This window comes from Eufriesea mexicana, unplaced genomic scaffold, assembly GCF_001483705.2.
Source record: "Eufriesea mexicana isolate 0111107269 unplaced genomic scaffold, ASM148370v2 scaffold1482, whole genome shotgun sequence".
NCBI classification, from domain to species: domain Eukaryota; kingdom Metazoa; phylum Arthropoda; class Insecta; order Hymenoptera; family Apidae; genus Eufriesea; species Eufriesea mexicana.
In genome coordinates, this window is record NW_016909634.1 from 2,319,239 (window position 1) to 2,335,414 (window position 16,176).

At 34.5% G+C, this 16,176-nt stretch overlaps 2 protein-coding genes across 2 annotated transcripts in view; one reads left to right on the forward strand and one right to left on the reverse strand.

The window, feature by feature from the left end:
• The window catches only part of LOC108548292 (uncharacterized), a 2,395-nt gene extending 1,257 nt beyond the window's left edge, over positions 1-1,138 (forward strand). Inside the window, exons 3-5 of the mRNA XM_017901148.1 lie at positions 472-640; positions 734-801; positions 921-1,138. Coding sequence (XP_017756637.1) covers positions 472-640; positions 734-801; positions 921-1,056 — 373 coding nt within the window. The 3' untranslated portion in view covers positions 1,057-1,138. The remainder of the gene's footprint in view (positions 1-471; positions 641-733; positions 802-920) is intronic.
• A 150-nt stretch (positions 1,139-1,288) lies between these two features.
• LOC108548289 (uncharacterized) lies at positions 1,289-13,012 on the reverse strand. Its single transcript, XM_017901146.1, has 5 exons — positions 12,730-13,012; positions 9,253-9,422; positions 2,192-2,273; positions 2,072-2,118; positions 1,289-1,498 (listed from the first exon to the last, which is right to left on the reverse strand). Exons 1-5 carry the CDS (start codon positions 12,978-12,980, stop codon positions 1,335-1,337), a joined length of 714 nt encoding a protein of 237 aa, XP_017756635.1. The 5' UTR covers positions 12,981-13,012; the 3' UTR covers positions 1,289-1,334.
• Between the last annotated feature and the right edge of the window lie 3,164 nt (positions 13,013-16,176).

Consider the following 16,176-nt stretch of genomic DNA (forward strand, 5'->3'; position numbering starts at 1 on the left):
TATTATATAATTTTATATATATTAGTTTATATAATAAGTAATATATATATAATGTATAATATATAGAATATTGTACATAATGTTGTGTCATGTAAGATATATTAAATATTGCATATAATATTACATTGTATAAAATATATTTAATTATATATACAATGTTACATCTATATATAGTATACTTATATGTAGTACATAATAAAGTATATTTTATATTATACATAAAATTGTATAATAGAGAATATATTAGGCATTATATATATACATCATTAAATATTGTATATCGTGCCATTTACATATTTTATCAAAATATTTCGACACATTTTAAGTGCTTTAGTAGAAACCTTATCTCTTATCGGTTATTACTTATCAGTTGTTACCAGTTATCGATCTATCAATTTAGCATTTATTCAAATTCATTAATCGTTCGTGCAATTATTTACCATTTATTCCATATCGAAATTATTAAATTACTTTCGACGCAGTATGCAGATTGCAAGACGAAGTGGAAATTTTGAAATCACAGTTAGCCATGCAGGAGGAAAAGCAAAACGAAGACATTGCTGTGCTGAAGCAGCAACACGCAGACGAAATACAGAGGTATAAAATGTTGCTGCAGAACGCGAAACAGGGCTCCATTTCCGTAATTAAATATTTACAACTGTCCAAATTAAATGACTTAGAAATTATTTAAAAAACATATATATATATTTATATATGCTTTCTTCTCAATCAGAGTAAACCTGCAAAAAGAGGACGACCAAAGAATTCAGAGAAACGTAAAAAAAATACCTCGTACTTTAGGTACTTTTTAATTACCTTTTAATTAATGTAATTAATTCATCTTGCAATGAATTAGAATTCGTTTCATTTAATTTATTCGGTGCTTTATTTAATTTGGTAGTATGATGTGTGTCTTATAGATGGCCAGAATTGGACATAACAAGAGCGAATGTCACGCCTATGGAAAATGAGGTGGAAACCGGAAATGGTGACAGTAGAGCAAAGAAAAGGAAATTATTCCACGAAGACAGGGAAATTGTAGTGGATATTCCGTAAAATATACGCGATTTATCGTGTCGACGTTCAAGACAAAATTAATGGAGCGTTTATTAAACATTCTGAATAATGTAAGATACATTAATTTACTCGCGAAGTTGGCTACTGATTTTCCTATACTCGAGTAAATCAAACTAAGAATAATTTTTGGTTCGATTCTAAAGTTCTTAAATAATATACATATATAATACATAAATAATCGATGACGTTTACAAGTATGAGGGATACATTTAAGAAATGCTCGATGTCTTCTTCGTCGAGGTAAAAATGATCGGCGATTATTTACTGATCTTTCGATTCAATGAGTTCCAGCTGTTCGTGTAATCGATTTTTAAATGTCCATACGTGTTAAGATCGAGTTGAGGTGGTGGAACAATTTGCACCATGTACTTCTCTTGCTCCATTGATGGATAATCTTGCTGTGTATGATAATCCGGAACATCTGGAGGAAAATGCATACTAAAATTAGAACGAAAATAACAGTTGTAAAAATAGATCGTACGAAATTTTCCAAACAATTTTTAAATACGAAAAACAACGATATTTCAAATTATGAGTTAAGATAGGATAATTAAAATTAGGCAACTTAATAGTAAATTTAATAATTGATCAATTAATCACAGTTATATTATATCATACCAATAATTGTATATTAATCATTTAACAATTAATCGATAATTAATTTTTCAATTAGAAGTTGGAAAATATATTAATACGAAATTTTCTAAACAATTTTTGAATACGAAGAACTTCGATATCTCAAATTATGAATTAAGACAAGATAATTAGAATTGGGTAACTCGATAATAAATTTAATAATTGATCAATTAATCACAGTTATATTATAAACCAATAATTAATAGCAAAAATAATATTATGTACCAATAATTGTGTATTAATCATTTAACAATTAATCGATAATTAATTTTTAATTTAATTAGAAGTTGGAAAATATATTAATACGAATCTAGAAGTCTGCAAATTGTAAAAAATTAAGGTATCCCTAATTTCCTACCTAATTCTATAGAATCCATTGGTGGAAGGCTAGTGTCGACGTTAGACCTGAAAAACGAAATAAAGGAAAAAATCATACGATAGAAAAAGGAAAGCAATGAAAATTCTTCGCTAAATATACCTATGAAGCTCTCTCATGGACGTTGATTTGCACCTGTGTCTAAATCGCCTGTGGTCTTCCATGAACTCACCGTGTCTCACATCTGAAATATCGAAAAACCGATTGAAAAGATCGCCAAAATAGATTATCGAGCGGAACCACTTGGAAGCAACAAACAATATCCCTTTCAATTATTTACGAGGAGAAAGTCCATGATAAAATTTCACACGATTCTCTTAATAAAAGCAACTTTCTCGAAGCTTAAAAACATCGATCTTCCTGTTGCTTATCGGACAGAGGATCGATTGTATCAGGTTCTTTCATAAATAACGTCTCGTTTGCATAGATAACTGTAAAACGTGAATAAAATGTTATTTTCCTAGGACTGTGTCACTCTTTCTATCATTTTTTAACTCTTTCCTCGAAAAATTCTGCAGACTTTGGTGGAAAAATTCAAATCCTAGGAATTTATAGCTTCTTCGCGGTATTGCATCTTTTACTGTTTACAAATTATTGTAATTGTTGAACATAAGATACGTCTTAACATATATACAAAAATCAGTCTCTTAGGGAAATAGATATATCTCTGATCTATTCGCAGAAGAGGTTTCGTGAAGAAAACACTTCACGCTAAGAGTTAGGGGAGTTAGGGTTACTAAAAATTAGGGGACCAGGACGAGCTGCATTCGCATACCCTTTTTCTTCACTCTAATTTTGACTCTCCATGCGAACAGTCAGAATACTTAAGATATACCTTGCTTAGGATAGAATAAAGAAAATTGTAAAATAAAGATAGTTATTTCTTTTTACCCATAATCCCAATAGTAACGATGAGAAGAAACGATAATTTGTCAATGTAAATTCGGAAAAATAGATTCGGTGGTGTAATAATAACAAATTGTACGGTTCCAGTTTACCTAATACCGTTTCTAATGTGTCCGTTTATTAACATTATGAAACAGCATAACTTTCCAATTCATTAGTCTCGATCGTTTTTCTGCTGATACTACTCGCTAGAATTCTAATCGATTTGCAGTGCGTTCAAATTTCTAATTGCTGTGAACTTCCCGTTACAGTTTAATTTTTAAAGTAATATTAGAAATCAATCCGTCTGTTTCCGATATTTATAAATATATTGCTTTCAATTTTATTTGGAAGTAAATTTATTATTTTTTAAATAAATGAATTTAGGAATTTAAAAGTGCATTATAAGAAATAACGATACTTATAGTAACTAATAAGTAACATAATAACTATAAAGTGACGTAATAATATGAACCATGATATAAAAAAAGTTAAAAAATGGATTAATAATAAAAATAACCATTTTGTAAGTGTCCCCGGTTATATGGCCGCGATAAACAGTACTGCGGTCATATACGTGGAGAATACTGTACAATATATGTAATTTGTCAGCGGGTCGTTGCCATAATTTAATAAACCGCGTAAAATATCGTCGGGTTGACAAATCGTGCATATGTATACACACACAAATTCAGCGTTCCCTCTACGGTGTTTTTGTGACGGTATTGCTATAGCAATCTCTCTGTACAGCTCTCATATACTTGCAATTTCTCTCACGAATATGCAACCCCACCATTACTCAATTACACAATGTCACCCATGCGAAATCGCAACATCACGTCTTTCATCTGCTCCGAGCCTAATACATTAACCCATTATGGCTGTCTGTCTGTGTATAAACAGACTACCAACACGAATTCCAAACTCTGGTACAAATTTTCACCACAGCAACTTATTTTACCCTCACATTAAATTTCTTAAACGAAACTTAGTCAATCCAAAGTACATTTTTATACAAACACAGACCCATTCACGAAGAATTAACACAATCGAGATAATTTCTCAAAATCGCTCGAAATTAAGCCTTAAATTCCTCGAAGTTACTCCGATGGCCAAAAAATTTCCTCTCGTTGTACTTTCATTAGATATTTATTTCTAAAAGAGTATAAAACATTCTCTATAATGAAAATGAAGGTCTCAGGTCCGATCCCTGAATTTTTAATCCCCCGGAGGGATTAATCGGTGGGTAGGTTCACCTGGTCCGAGGTCTCATGACATAATCCCGGCTAAAAGTATTAATTTACGACCTTGCCAAGTCGTGGCCCGTATGATACCGTGAAAAAGTTCCACTTGGTTACGTGTTCTAGGAATGGAGGCTTATTTTCCAGGGAAACTAGCTGCAGATCGCTCATCGTCAGGTATACTGGTCCCGTTGGTTCGATCGGGTAATCCCGCTGATTAACGACCAGTTACGTGGAGGTCTTCGCGTTTAATAGGCTTGACTTTAATCCGCTGGCAATCGAACAGGCAGATTCGACGCCCACCAACGCCTTCGTCTGCTTTTCCTCGCGACGGGCTCGCAGGGTCGCGGGATTCGGAACGAGGACGTGGAAATCGCTCACGATGACACGTGCAATTTCGTTCAGACGATCACTGGCTCGGCTGAGAGAGTTTGCTGCCTTTTTCTGGAATTTTTTAAGCGAATGGTTCAGACTCTGGAGAGAGGAGAGTTTCTTCCCTGTCTATTCCCGAGAGGCTAGTTGTTTGATGACAGACGTCGATTTGGCAGGTTGGACACGCGTGTTACGGAATTATTTAGAAAGCCGAGGAATTAACATCGAATTGGGAACATTTTTCAGAGGAAATTGTACGATTTTCCGACGATGTAGGAAAGTAGGATCGAACTGATGGATGGTAGAAGAGAGCGAGTAAGAGTAACTGGCGAAGATGAGAAAATGAAGTTAGAAGTTCCATTTAAATTTCCCTTTATGAAGTTGAATGAATGACAGAATATTTATATATTTTGATTGCTAAATTCTCCTGTGAAATGTATAGAGTGCTGTCATTATATCATGATACGTGCTAAATTAAAACTGTGATTCGCGTCTATTTTGCATGCAAATATATTCTACCGCTGTATTTACTTTACCTATTTAAAAAAAAAAATACTTATAATAGTCATTTATGCGAAGTGTTAAGATAAATAATAATAATAATAACAACAACAACAACGACAATAATAATAGTGATGATGATAATGATGATGATGATAATAATAATAATAATAATAATAATAATATAGACAATAATAATAAGAAGAAGAAGAAGAATAATAATACAATAAAATGTCACAAGTATAAAAATAAAATTTATTAATTTTTCTATATTGTTTACTAATATTTGAGATATTCGAAAGAATGTGCGGTTAGTCTAGAATAAGTATTAATATTGAGAATTCAATATTATTATTACTAATAGACTAGAAACTTGCAAGAAATAGCATAGAAAAATTTATCGTCGAAAAAGAAAAGAAATGTTATAAACAAAGGTCCATAACGTTATTGAATAAATGATCAAAATGGCGGAAACAATGGATGCATATGTCATTTGACAGAATTAGAATATTATCTGAGAAATTTCCTAAAATTTCATTGGTATTTTTTCTCATTTTGAACTTTTTTTTGAACTTTTTAAGGTTAGGGAACAGTAACTTACTTTCTTATCCAATTTAAGCTAGCGTTAATTATACGAAGGAAGAAAACAACGAAGAGAATTACAAACAAGCACGCTATGGACGTGAGGAATAAAAAGGAAAACATTCTTCAATCATTTTCCCTATATTGGCAATAGCGAAGATTAGATTCGATGTAACTTTTCGATGACTGTCATTTCCACTGGCCTTCATTTCGCGGTCGAAGTTGCCCGAATGAAGTTGTCGTTGTATCGAGAATCTATTTTGTTCGCAGGTGAAAGCAGAGGCGTTCGAAAGCCGCTGAAAAATGATGATAATTACGTGTCGAAGTCGTGCGAGGACGCTCGCGACACTAGCGCTGCGTGTGATGATCCAACGAGGCGATAGGGACTTTCTAGGACACGATAGAAATCGTGTTCGAGTTATTGCAACGTGTGACGAACCTCGGCAATATTCTTACGACAGGCTTTTGTATTGGCAATCGTTCTACTGCAGTGAAATCGATTAATTCATTTCAATTGCCTTTATCACTTTTCCAACATCGGTGTAGGAGGTTACTAGTCAATAGTCGTCAATAAATGATGTCCAATTCGGTAAGTCCTATTAAATTTCGATGCAAGAAATATAGACATAAATAGAAAAATATTTTTAAATAATATATAACACGAATACCATAATTAAAAATAGGTTGCTATAAGAATATTAATTAATTTGGTAAAATGTACCGATTATTTAATATCTCCTTCGTGAAATTCGTGGAAATCGTTTAAAGTTGTATCGATTTTTTGGATCATAGGTGAAGTCGAAGATTTCTCGTATCTAGGTTAAGTTAACGCTATTATGGTTACACAGGGAATAGAAATAAAAATGGATCCGAGACTTTTGAATCATGGTACATATTTAAGGAAATACAAAAATATTTATTTCCTTAAACAGTAATATAAAATTTGGATAGATATAATAAACTACGAAAATTTGTTTTTGCGTTTACAATGTGTATTTATATTCGTGAATCCATTGTTATTCAGGACAAGGTTGAAAATCGTTTTTTTCTAACCTATAATTTTTCGAGTGCAGCAAAAAACCTTACGTTGCAAAGATTTCACGTAATAAAACTTTCGATTAGAAAATTTACGATTCCCTTTTACCGTTCAGTCGCTTATAATCAATTCCATTTCTACCAGTCACTTTCAAGACACACCCAAGCTGTGTAACCATGCGAAAGATTTCAATGAACTGTTACAATCACTCGTGACCGAATGCATTATGTTCTAAAATAATAGAACATTCCGATGCACTGATATTTTACTAGATTTTATTTCATTCGCTTGAAACAATAACACTGTTTATCACACGTTTAGACTGAAAAATATATTAATGTAATTATATATTTGCAAAAAAGATATATTAATTGACCACAATAATTATAGATATGATAATAAATTGTGTAACAGTATTATGGTTAAGTATAAAATTAATTTAACGATGGATATTGTTAGTATCCTTAAGTAGGTTAAAATGCAGGCTAAATAGGAAAATGGACTCGCACCGTTTGAAGGAAGAAACGGTTCGTTTGGTGCCATCGGCAAGGTCCAGTTCCTCGTTACTTGACCATTAATGGAATTCTTGAACCAGACCCGAAACGGAAGTGCGTTCTTTAATCAAACGCATCGGCACGTGCAGCGCCATTGCAATGCACCAGTTACATAACCTCTTCGATTCGTAACCAAGTTGCTGCGTGCAGGAATATCAATTAACGGACCGAGATCGGTGAAGAGAAAACGCACCCGACCACGACCTGTGGTTTTCAATCACGCGATCTCTGGCTTTACTTAGAGTTAAGTATAGCCTGAGTTACGTGTGTTCCTAATTTTTAACAACTTCAAGGAAGAGAGATTCTTTAGGTTAGGTAGCTTATTTAGGTTTGACGTTACAGTTACATCATTAATACAGACGTAAGGGTAAATCGAAGTTACATAGGAATTTTCAATATGACGTATTAGGTTAGAATAAAACTTCCTGTGATAGGAACATGATTTGTAAGATTAGAGGACAGAGTGCAACTGGCATGTAATTATTAAAATGATTAGAAATTACTAATTTAATTGGTGAGATGTAACGAATGTATAATAATGATATAGTGATATTATTTGGATAAGCTTGAAAGTTGGGCCAGGAGAAATCTACAGGAAATGATGATACAAATCATTTTGTTTATTTGATTTATAATTCTAGAGTCTTGAGAGGAATTTAATGCATATCTAAAGTGTTTCAAGATGTTTATCTTCCTGTGAGACATGTTTCCAATTTCACAGCAGAAAAAAATAAACGGTATACCCGGAAAATACGTTGAGCTAAATATCGACTGGTGAAAGCGAGTGAAAATCGGTATCACGGTTTTCTAATCGTGTATGTCGGGTTGGTATAATTATAGGCGTGATTGTGGGCCTAGAACTTCTGTTTTCAAGGTTCAAATCAAAGTAGAACATACCTTGTGCAAGACTTGTTAGAGGCCTGATTCTAATGCAGTGTTAATGTTGAATATTCTCATTGCTGAAAATATTAAAATAGTATGTGAATGTATTAAACATAGAGTGCAGTATTACCTGAAATAAGGCACAAAGGAATCTGAATGCTCAGAGATCATAGATTATTAAAAGTGATTTAACGTCAAGCCTATCTTTGAGAAGTATCATTTGTTTTTAATCGTATAATCATAGTAAGACCTTTCATGTTCAACAATAGACTAACATGAGATAGATAATCACTAGGGAATTATCTATCATAGAACCAGTTATTGAAGCAATATAACATATAAGTCAGAGAACTGTTCCAGCTACTAAGGACTGGTATTCAGCATTTATTCAGCAGTATTAAAATGGACTAGATATGGACTATCCTATGAGAGAAAATGAACTACATAATGGATAGTTGTTAAACTAGAGTAACGATGATAGTACAAAAACTAAATTAGGTATAAAAATTGTTTAGGACAAAAGTGGTACGTACCATAATGAACCATCTTTCAATAAACTATATATCAAAGTCATCCTACTCATACACCACAGAATTAGCTATGCAATTAAATTACTTACATTCTGAAGTAACCAGTAGACAAACTATCTGTCAAAGAATGACATATCAAAAATTACTCTTCAGAAATTGAATTAACAGTGGAATATTTATCAAAGCTCATTAGGTTCTACAGAACTAACTTTTACTAAAATAAGCTACCTGTCAAAGTTGATCACAGAATTCACTATATAACTGATTATAATTGATCATAAATTGAATCAACGATGGAATATCTATCAAAGTGTATTAAGTTCCACAGAACTAACTTACCAAAATAAGTTATCTGTTTAAGATCTGTTGATCTGAAAATTGACTATATGACTGATCACGAGCAAGTTATTTATCAAAATACTTCCACTGTCAAAGTAGCTAATCTACCAAAGAAATACTTCACAAAATAAGGTAACTTTTCTCTTGAGAACAATTTCTGTTGTTTCCGTCTCCAATTCACTTTAGAGGCCCCGATTCGATGGGTGGTGAGGACCGTCAGGGAAAAAGCAATTAATCTTACCAGAGAGAGGCGCGTAGACCGGAAACGGGGCGACGTAATCCGGTACCTCGTCCTCATAGATTGGCTGATGATAGTAGCAACTATTGTTCGTCGGTCTGGCTGGTCCACAATACAATTCTTCCACGAAAGCAGGCGCGTCGTAGCCAGGCTCTTTCACCGACGACGTGTACCTGCAACGTTTGTCAACTCCTTTTGCCATTTACATGCTAAATTACTGTTTCTAACCTCAAACGTGAAAACGTATTATCTTAAATAATTTGCAACGATTCTATTATTTTCTAAAATAATTTTTTATACTTAAGTAGTAAATCTAAATAAACTAATAACTAGGTAATAACTTATAGTCAAAAACAAAATACAAATTTGTGCAATTTTTTAATTATCTCCTGTATTATACTATGAGAGGAGTCGGTTTAATCTCATCATGGAGGACGATTAAATCATACTATTCAACAACAAGGTACTCTCCTAACTTTCATGGTTTACACCACTTTCATTTTTAGAGATTTGTACGATCTTCTAATCACTTTGAATGTTGATGTATTTGGGAGAAAGTTTATTAAAATTGAATCGTTTAATAAGTAACACCAGATCGCTTAAATATTTTGAGGTTATCTTTCGGTCGCTGCACTTCTGGTCATTTCCAGAAGCTTGTACGATTTTCTAATTACTTTGGATGTTGATGTATTTGGGTGAAAGTTTATTAAAATTGAATCGTTTAATAAATAACATCAGAAGGTAGCACACCAAGCACAATTTAGACAGACATTTTGAGGTTATCTTTCGGTCGCTGCGTTTCTAGCCAAACGACAGTGATTAATTTTCAAACTAAGAAATTCTGTAATTAGACGAATTTCTGAATTAAATTAAAGAAAGCGGATACATTCTTAATCTGGAACAGGTTAAAATCAAAATATAAAACTGCCTGTACACCTATTTGTAAATCTAGTTACACGATATTCGTCAGTTCGTTAATCCTTAAATCAACACTCAGAGATGGCCATTTAAAGGCAAGTTACACTTCGTACCGTCAGCAATCTTACGTCTATTGGTAGCTTAGGGTGTTTTTTCATCAAATTAGCTGGCGACGCGAAACGACTCTATGGATTTCGCCTTTCACCACGCTCGATCCGAATGATCGATTTAAACGGCGTTACGGGGTTCAATGCACCACGTTGGATCGCTGATGGATGCCTATTACGATTAAAGGAAGTGTCTCTTTCCGGCAATTAAATTGCCTTGTAACTGTGTCTCGTGCTGGCTGGAACTTCTAGTTGCGCAATTTTTCCACACGTGTCTTTTGTCTTTCTCTCCTTTTCCTTCCCTTGAGCACCAGGATAATTCAATTTCATTGGAATTTTAATAAATTCTTTCAATTTTCGTATGGTATCTTTTCGTGCCTACTATATGTATCTAGATAAGTACCTAATATATACCTAATATAGGCATTCCTATATTTCTATTCCTTTTGAAAGTTATACAGGTCCTCGGAATTCCTTCAAAATATTATTTATGAATTATTTAGTTGTCCAAAAAATTAAATTAAAGGTTTCGAAATGGGGGAGAAAATTATATAATAATTCATAAATAATACACGTTGCGTGGTATATAAAAATGGTATCTTTGAATATAACGTAATGAAAATTCGATCAGTGATGAACATGTTAAGTTTTATTGCATAATCAGTATTACGTTTTGTTGTGCACTATGCAAGACCAATTAAACCGTCAAATGCAGCGATTAAGAAAAAATATTCAAAATTCGTGATTAAGAAATGCTTGGTAATTCCGATTTATCTACTCTACTGCACAATTTTCTTGAATAATAATGAATCGGGTATGTTAGTATAATTTTAGCCAAAGTAAACAAGTAATAAATGTTTCTGAAATATTTTAACCCCTAAACAAAATTCTATAAATATAAGCGTTATTATATTATTTGACAAAATATCAATTCGATGTACATAAGTAAAAATAAATTCAAATTTTCTCAAATTTCACGAGTAACCTTCCGAGGAACCAAATCTAATATAATATTATTAATTTTCCAATTCTGATTTCAATCAACCATAATTATTCTCTTAATTTTGCACTAATAATTTAACTCTCTTTGCTTTAAATTAGTTAACATAATTGCTCGCCGAATTTTTATTTTTTTACAGTTTCTGTTATTCGTAGTTCTCACGAATTTTTTGTGTGGGTATTTAAAAAAAAAAAGAAAGAAAGAAGGTGAAATAAAAGGTATTTCGAGAACCGTGTTTCCTTGGTCCGTCGAGTGAAGGTGCGCGAAGTTTAATAAATATTACCACGAGAGAGCAATGCTCAAGAACACAAAGCCCTACTTCGTACCCACTGATACGATCTTTCTCAAAGCAAATTACAAAGCATGGAAATATGTATTGGGTTAAACAGACTGTGAACGAAAAAAAGACGAAAGGATATCACGCTTGTAAACAGCGCAAGTTCGCTTGTGTAACCCCTTCGAGGGATCGATGATTAGGCGTTTCGTATCGAAAACTTGAACGTGATTAACGAAGTCGTTAACTCGAAATTTCCCTTCAATTTTTCTATAACAATCTATCGTAAAAAATGAAACAATGCCGAAAGTTCGGAAAATTTCACTGATTTTTAAATCGTCGTAAAAATAAGAAAGTTTGATTGTTATATTTGGATCATTTAATTCAACGAGATTCGTTTGATCGATAAGCAACTTCACTTGTAAGTTCAAGTATCAACTGCTTATTAAGCTTAACTGCCAGTCTTCTCGGTCGATTAATCAGAGTCATTAGATTTGAATTACCAGCCTTGCTGCTTGATTAACATTCCTAGTTTAATATTGCGAAACGACACCAATCCTCTCGAATCAGTTGCTAGACAATCGACTATAAATACGAGTGTCGTAATACGAGTATTAAAATATCCGTATCTGTTATTTAAATTTTAATTCAGATCTCTAAACAGTGTGCATATTGACGCAAAGATGCACGAATCCTTAATTCCGCTGTTGCAGTAGTCAACAACGCCACCACGCAGAAGGCGCTAGTTCTCGTTGAACTACCTAACAAGTTAAACTGCGTTGGGTATGGTCAGTGTCTCAACAAACAGCTACTTAAACATTCTCCGTGTGCTGTTGACCCTATGACTGCTTATTGACCATGATTATAATCTAATTGGATAACCTCGACCATGTACTTTTGCGTAATCAGATTTTCCCCTAGACCTCGTCTAGGTACTTTTCTAATCTAACCTACAATTACACGTATATATAATAACATTATAAGAATATTACGAAATATTGTAAATATTATTCCGAACTCGATTCTTCTTTTTCTTTTCAGAAATTTTTTTGGTTATGTCGACGAAGGATATTTTTAGAAATATTTTTGTAATAATTGCGTAGTATAATATATTAAGATCTAACCGGATTTGGCTAATCAAGGTGCCAATTTGGCCTCGAAATTTGGTCACGACCACTCACCAATATTCAGAGTGTGCACGTGTCTCCTGGGACAGCCGGTAGGCGGGGCGTCGGTGGTGTCGCGGCGTCTGTTGCGCCAGGCCAGCGACGCTATGACGACGCAGGTATGCATAGTTCTCGAGGTCCCACGGATCGACGTAGTGTCTGCTGGCACTTCCGGAGCTGCAAGCGTCTCCAGAGCTGCCAACGGAAGCGGAGTGCTGGGAACCGACCGAGTCCCAGTATATCGATGACTCTGCTGGCATCTTCATCTTCCCCTTGTTTCCCTTGAACCTTCGTTTCAGCTCCGTTATGAAATGCAATCTTCCTCGCGAAATTTCCACGAGAAACTTTGTATCAAAACGCTTTATATCCCTTTATAGAAAACTCAAAGCTTCCTTTTAATGCCAAATTTTGCGAACGAATCGTTAGATTTGTGTCATCTTCTGCGTTGACACTGTATTCCCCAAGCACCGAGTTGTAAATAATTTTTTTTACCAGAATCAAAGCAAGGTTGCCACAGTTTTGGAAGCCCAGGATTAAATGAAACAGAAGATTAAGTCAAACGGGACAAAATTTTTGCTGTATATCTGTCTTCTGGAGTACAAATTCGATTATTTTGAGTCAAGAATGACGATTCGAATTGAAGTTTCGCACTGTCGAGATGAAAATAAAGTTCGTTTTGTTTTCACACGTGAAGAGCACCGTAAAAATCACACTTGGTGACGCGAGGCTTCAAATCTCGTTCGTTCGAGACGCGTTCGCAATGACAGCGAGCTTGTCCGTTTCCGGTCGGTCGAGGAGGCGCATTGTGCGCGGCGCGAGCACGATTTCCCTTCTGGATCCGTTCGGCCAGCCTCGAACCATGAGGTTCACTGTTTTCCTCTCCTACTACCGACAGGTAGATCTCTTGGAAGACAAGTGAAACCGAAGACTTTCACGCCTGCGCTACCCCACCTTCTTCTGGAGCTGGTGCATCGAGTTGCTGCACCTGTAATTGCCTGTGCAACTGCGTTTTTAGACTATGGGATTGTAATATGGTAATTAAAATTCGATGAAAGTTTCCAGAGATTTTAGACAAGTTTGATAAATCTCGCTTGAAATTGAGAAAAGTCGAGTGAAGATGGTTTCTAAAGTGTATCAAGAGTTAGGTGTATTAATAAACGTTTTGATTAGGAAAGTATAAAATGAACTGCCAGTGAAATTGATTTTGGTAATAGCTTCAGTGATTGATAGTAAATCATTTGTAATTTTACCAATGACTGATTTTACTAGATAATTTTACTGGAAATTACATAATGTAGGAATAGCAAGTAACCATAAGTGTCACTAAGTATATAAATTGAGTAAACATAAATTTACCTGTTTATTCAGAATTTATGATAATACCCAGGTTTCGGATTCATACATGCAAATCTTGGACATAATGTATTTATTTAGACGTAAGTAGGTAGAACAAGACGTGATACTTCTTGATGTACGTTTCAGACTTTTTAAATTTATTGTACTCCTCAATTACAGAAAATTGTACACAGACTTCGTATCGTTTTACAGCATTTTCAATTTAATTCATATCGTTGAAAGGTTTGTCTCTTTTAGATAAATCAGTCTGAACCTAGTTCCTGATGTGAACCTAGGAGAATTAGGTTTCTTAAAAATAGTCTTGTCTTATTCACAGGATGTTCTTAAATATCTATTGCTTTCTTGGGTTTTTTGCACTTTTCGTGTAGAAAAGAACCTTTATGCCAAAGGATTAGTATTGAAAGAGGTATCTCACTTTTCCAAACCTGCTATTGCTTACACGAAGATTTGTATCCTTTCGATACATTAAAGTAGGACAAAATGGAAATTACATTGCATATGGTTTCAGTAATCTTTATTAAGAAATATACTTCTAGCCATTTCTATTTTATTCCTTAAAAGGGGGCAGCCTATAAATTAATTTGCAGGATTAATCAGTATGCTGATACAAGTGCTATAGAAAAGTGAACATTTTCCTTTCTCCCCAGTACGGTAGAACAAAATAGAAGGCAGATTACATAGATTTTTAGTAATTTTCCCTTAGAAATAAGCGAAGTAATCACCAAAATTGTTACATATTCCTATTTCATTTTTCAAAAACGAGATATATATATTAATTTCAAAATTGAACAATATGCTCAATTAATTATTACGCTAAAACCAATGTCTTCCTTTTGATACACTCCTGTAGGATAACATAGATGGTAAATTACACACGTTTCGAATAACCTTCGTTTAAAAATAAATTATATAGTCATTCAAACCTCTAGACACATCTATTTCGTTTCTCAAGAAGAAACAGCTATAAATCAACTGCAAACTTGAACCATACGCTCAATCAGCTACTGCTGTCACTTCTGAAAAGTGTCCCTAACGAAAGAACCATCGAGTCGACATTCCACCGACCACTGATTATTTCTTTTAACCGCAACTCGAACTTCCCATACGTGCCAAACAATTGCGCAATAAAACTTTCATCGGCCTTTTCGAGAAACGATCGTCAACCCGATTCCGTTTAATTGTATCGAACAGAGACCTGTGCCACGATACCTCGGGCGAGTCAATTAAATCGTGTTGCTGGCGCGTTTCTGCGGGGACAGATGGCGCTGCGCGCGCCGAACCGACACGACTGGCACGAGATTGCGCAACAAGCGGTCCCAGAATGCAACGTATAAGGCTTTCTTAACGGAATTCGATATTTTAACTAATCGTACGATACCACTGATTCTTATCCGTCTATTCCTACTCGCTTCTCGCAGTTTAAGCCCCCGTTTAACCGTGTACAAAAATAAGAGACGATAGTTGAGGGAAAAAATAAATAAAGTCACGATGAAATCAGTATACAAAATATAATTAATCGGCACATTTAATACAATCGAAGGTTCAATTAATCACAAGGCAGCTGTAAAAATAATAACGCTACGATCACAAATGAACAGCAGTGGGTGCTGGTTAAAAACTAATTAGAATTACAAGGTCGAGCCGAAGGTTCTTTCGATAATCACAAATAAACAGCCAAGAGAAGCCGAAATAAGCGGCTGATAGATTTTTCTTCGTCGTTTCAACAGCGAGGGGCGGTCAGGTGATAAGCTTCGTCTCTTGAGGGATACTGGCACATGTTTACAGGTTTAGTCTTTCTTCTTTCATTCAAAATTCCGTGTTATTACTACGAACATTGTCGCGAATAAATACTCGCGAGTGTATCAAAATCCTTTCACGAATAATCGGCCTTAACCCCTTTGCCTTACAGTTTTATTTACGATCTCGAGCAGCGTGGCGAGTGACATGTCTCTTATGCGCTAGGACAAACAACCGTTTAGCTTTTATTGGCTGGGTCTACAAGTAGACCACGAGTACCGCCGGTATTTGTTTACTTTGAACCGTGAAAGCGTGCACGAACTTACATTGTCCGCGGACAGTCGGTGAAATTCTGTACAGCTCGAATAC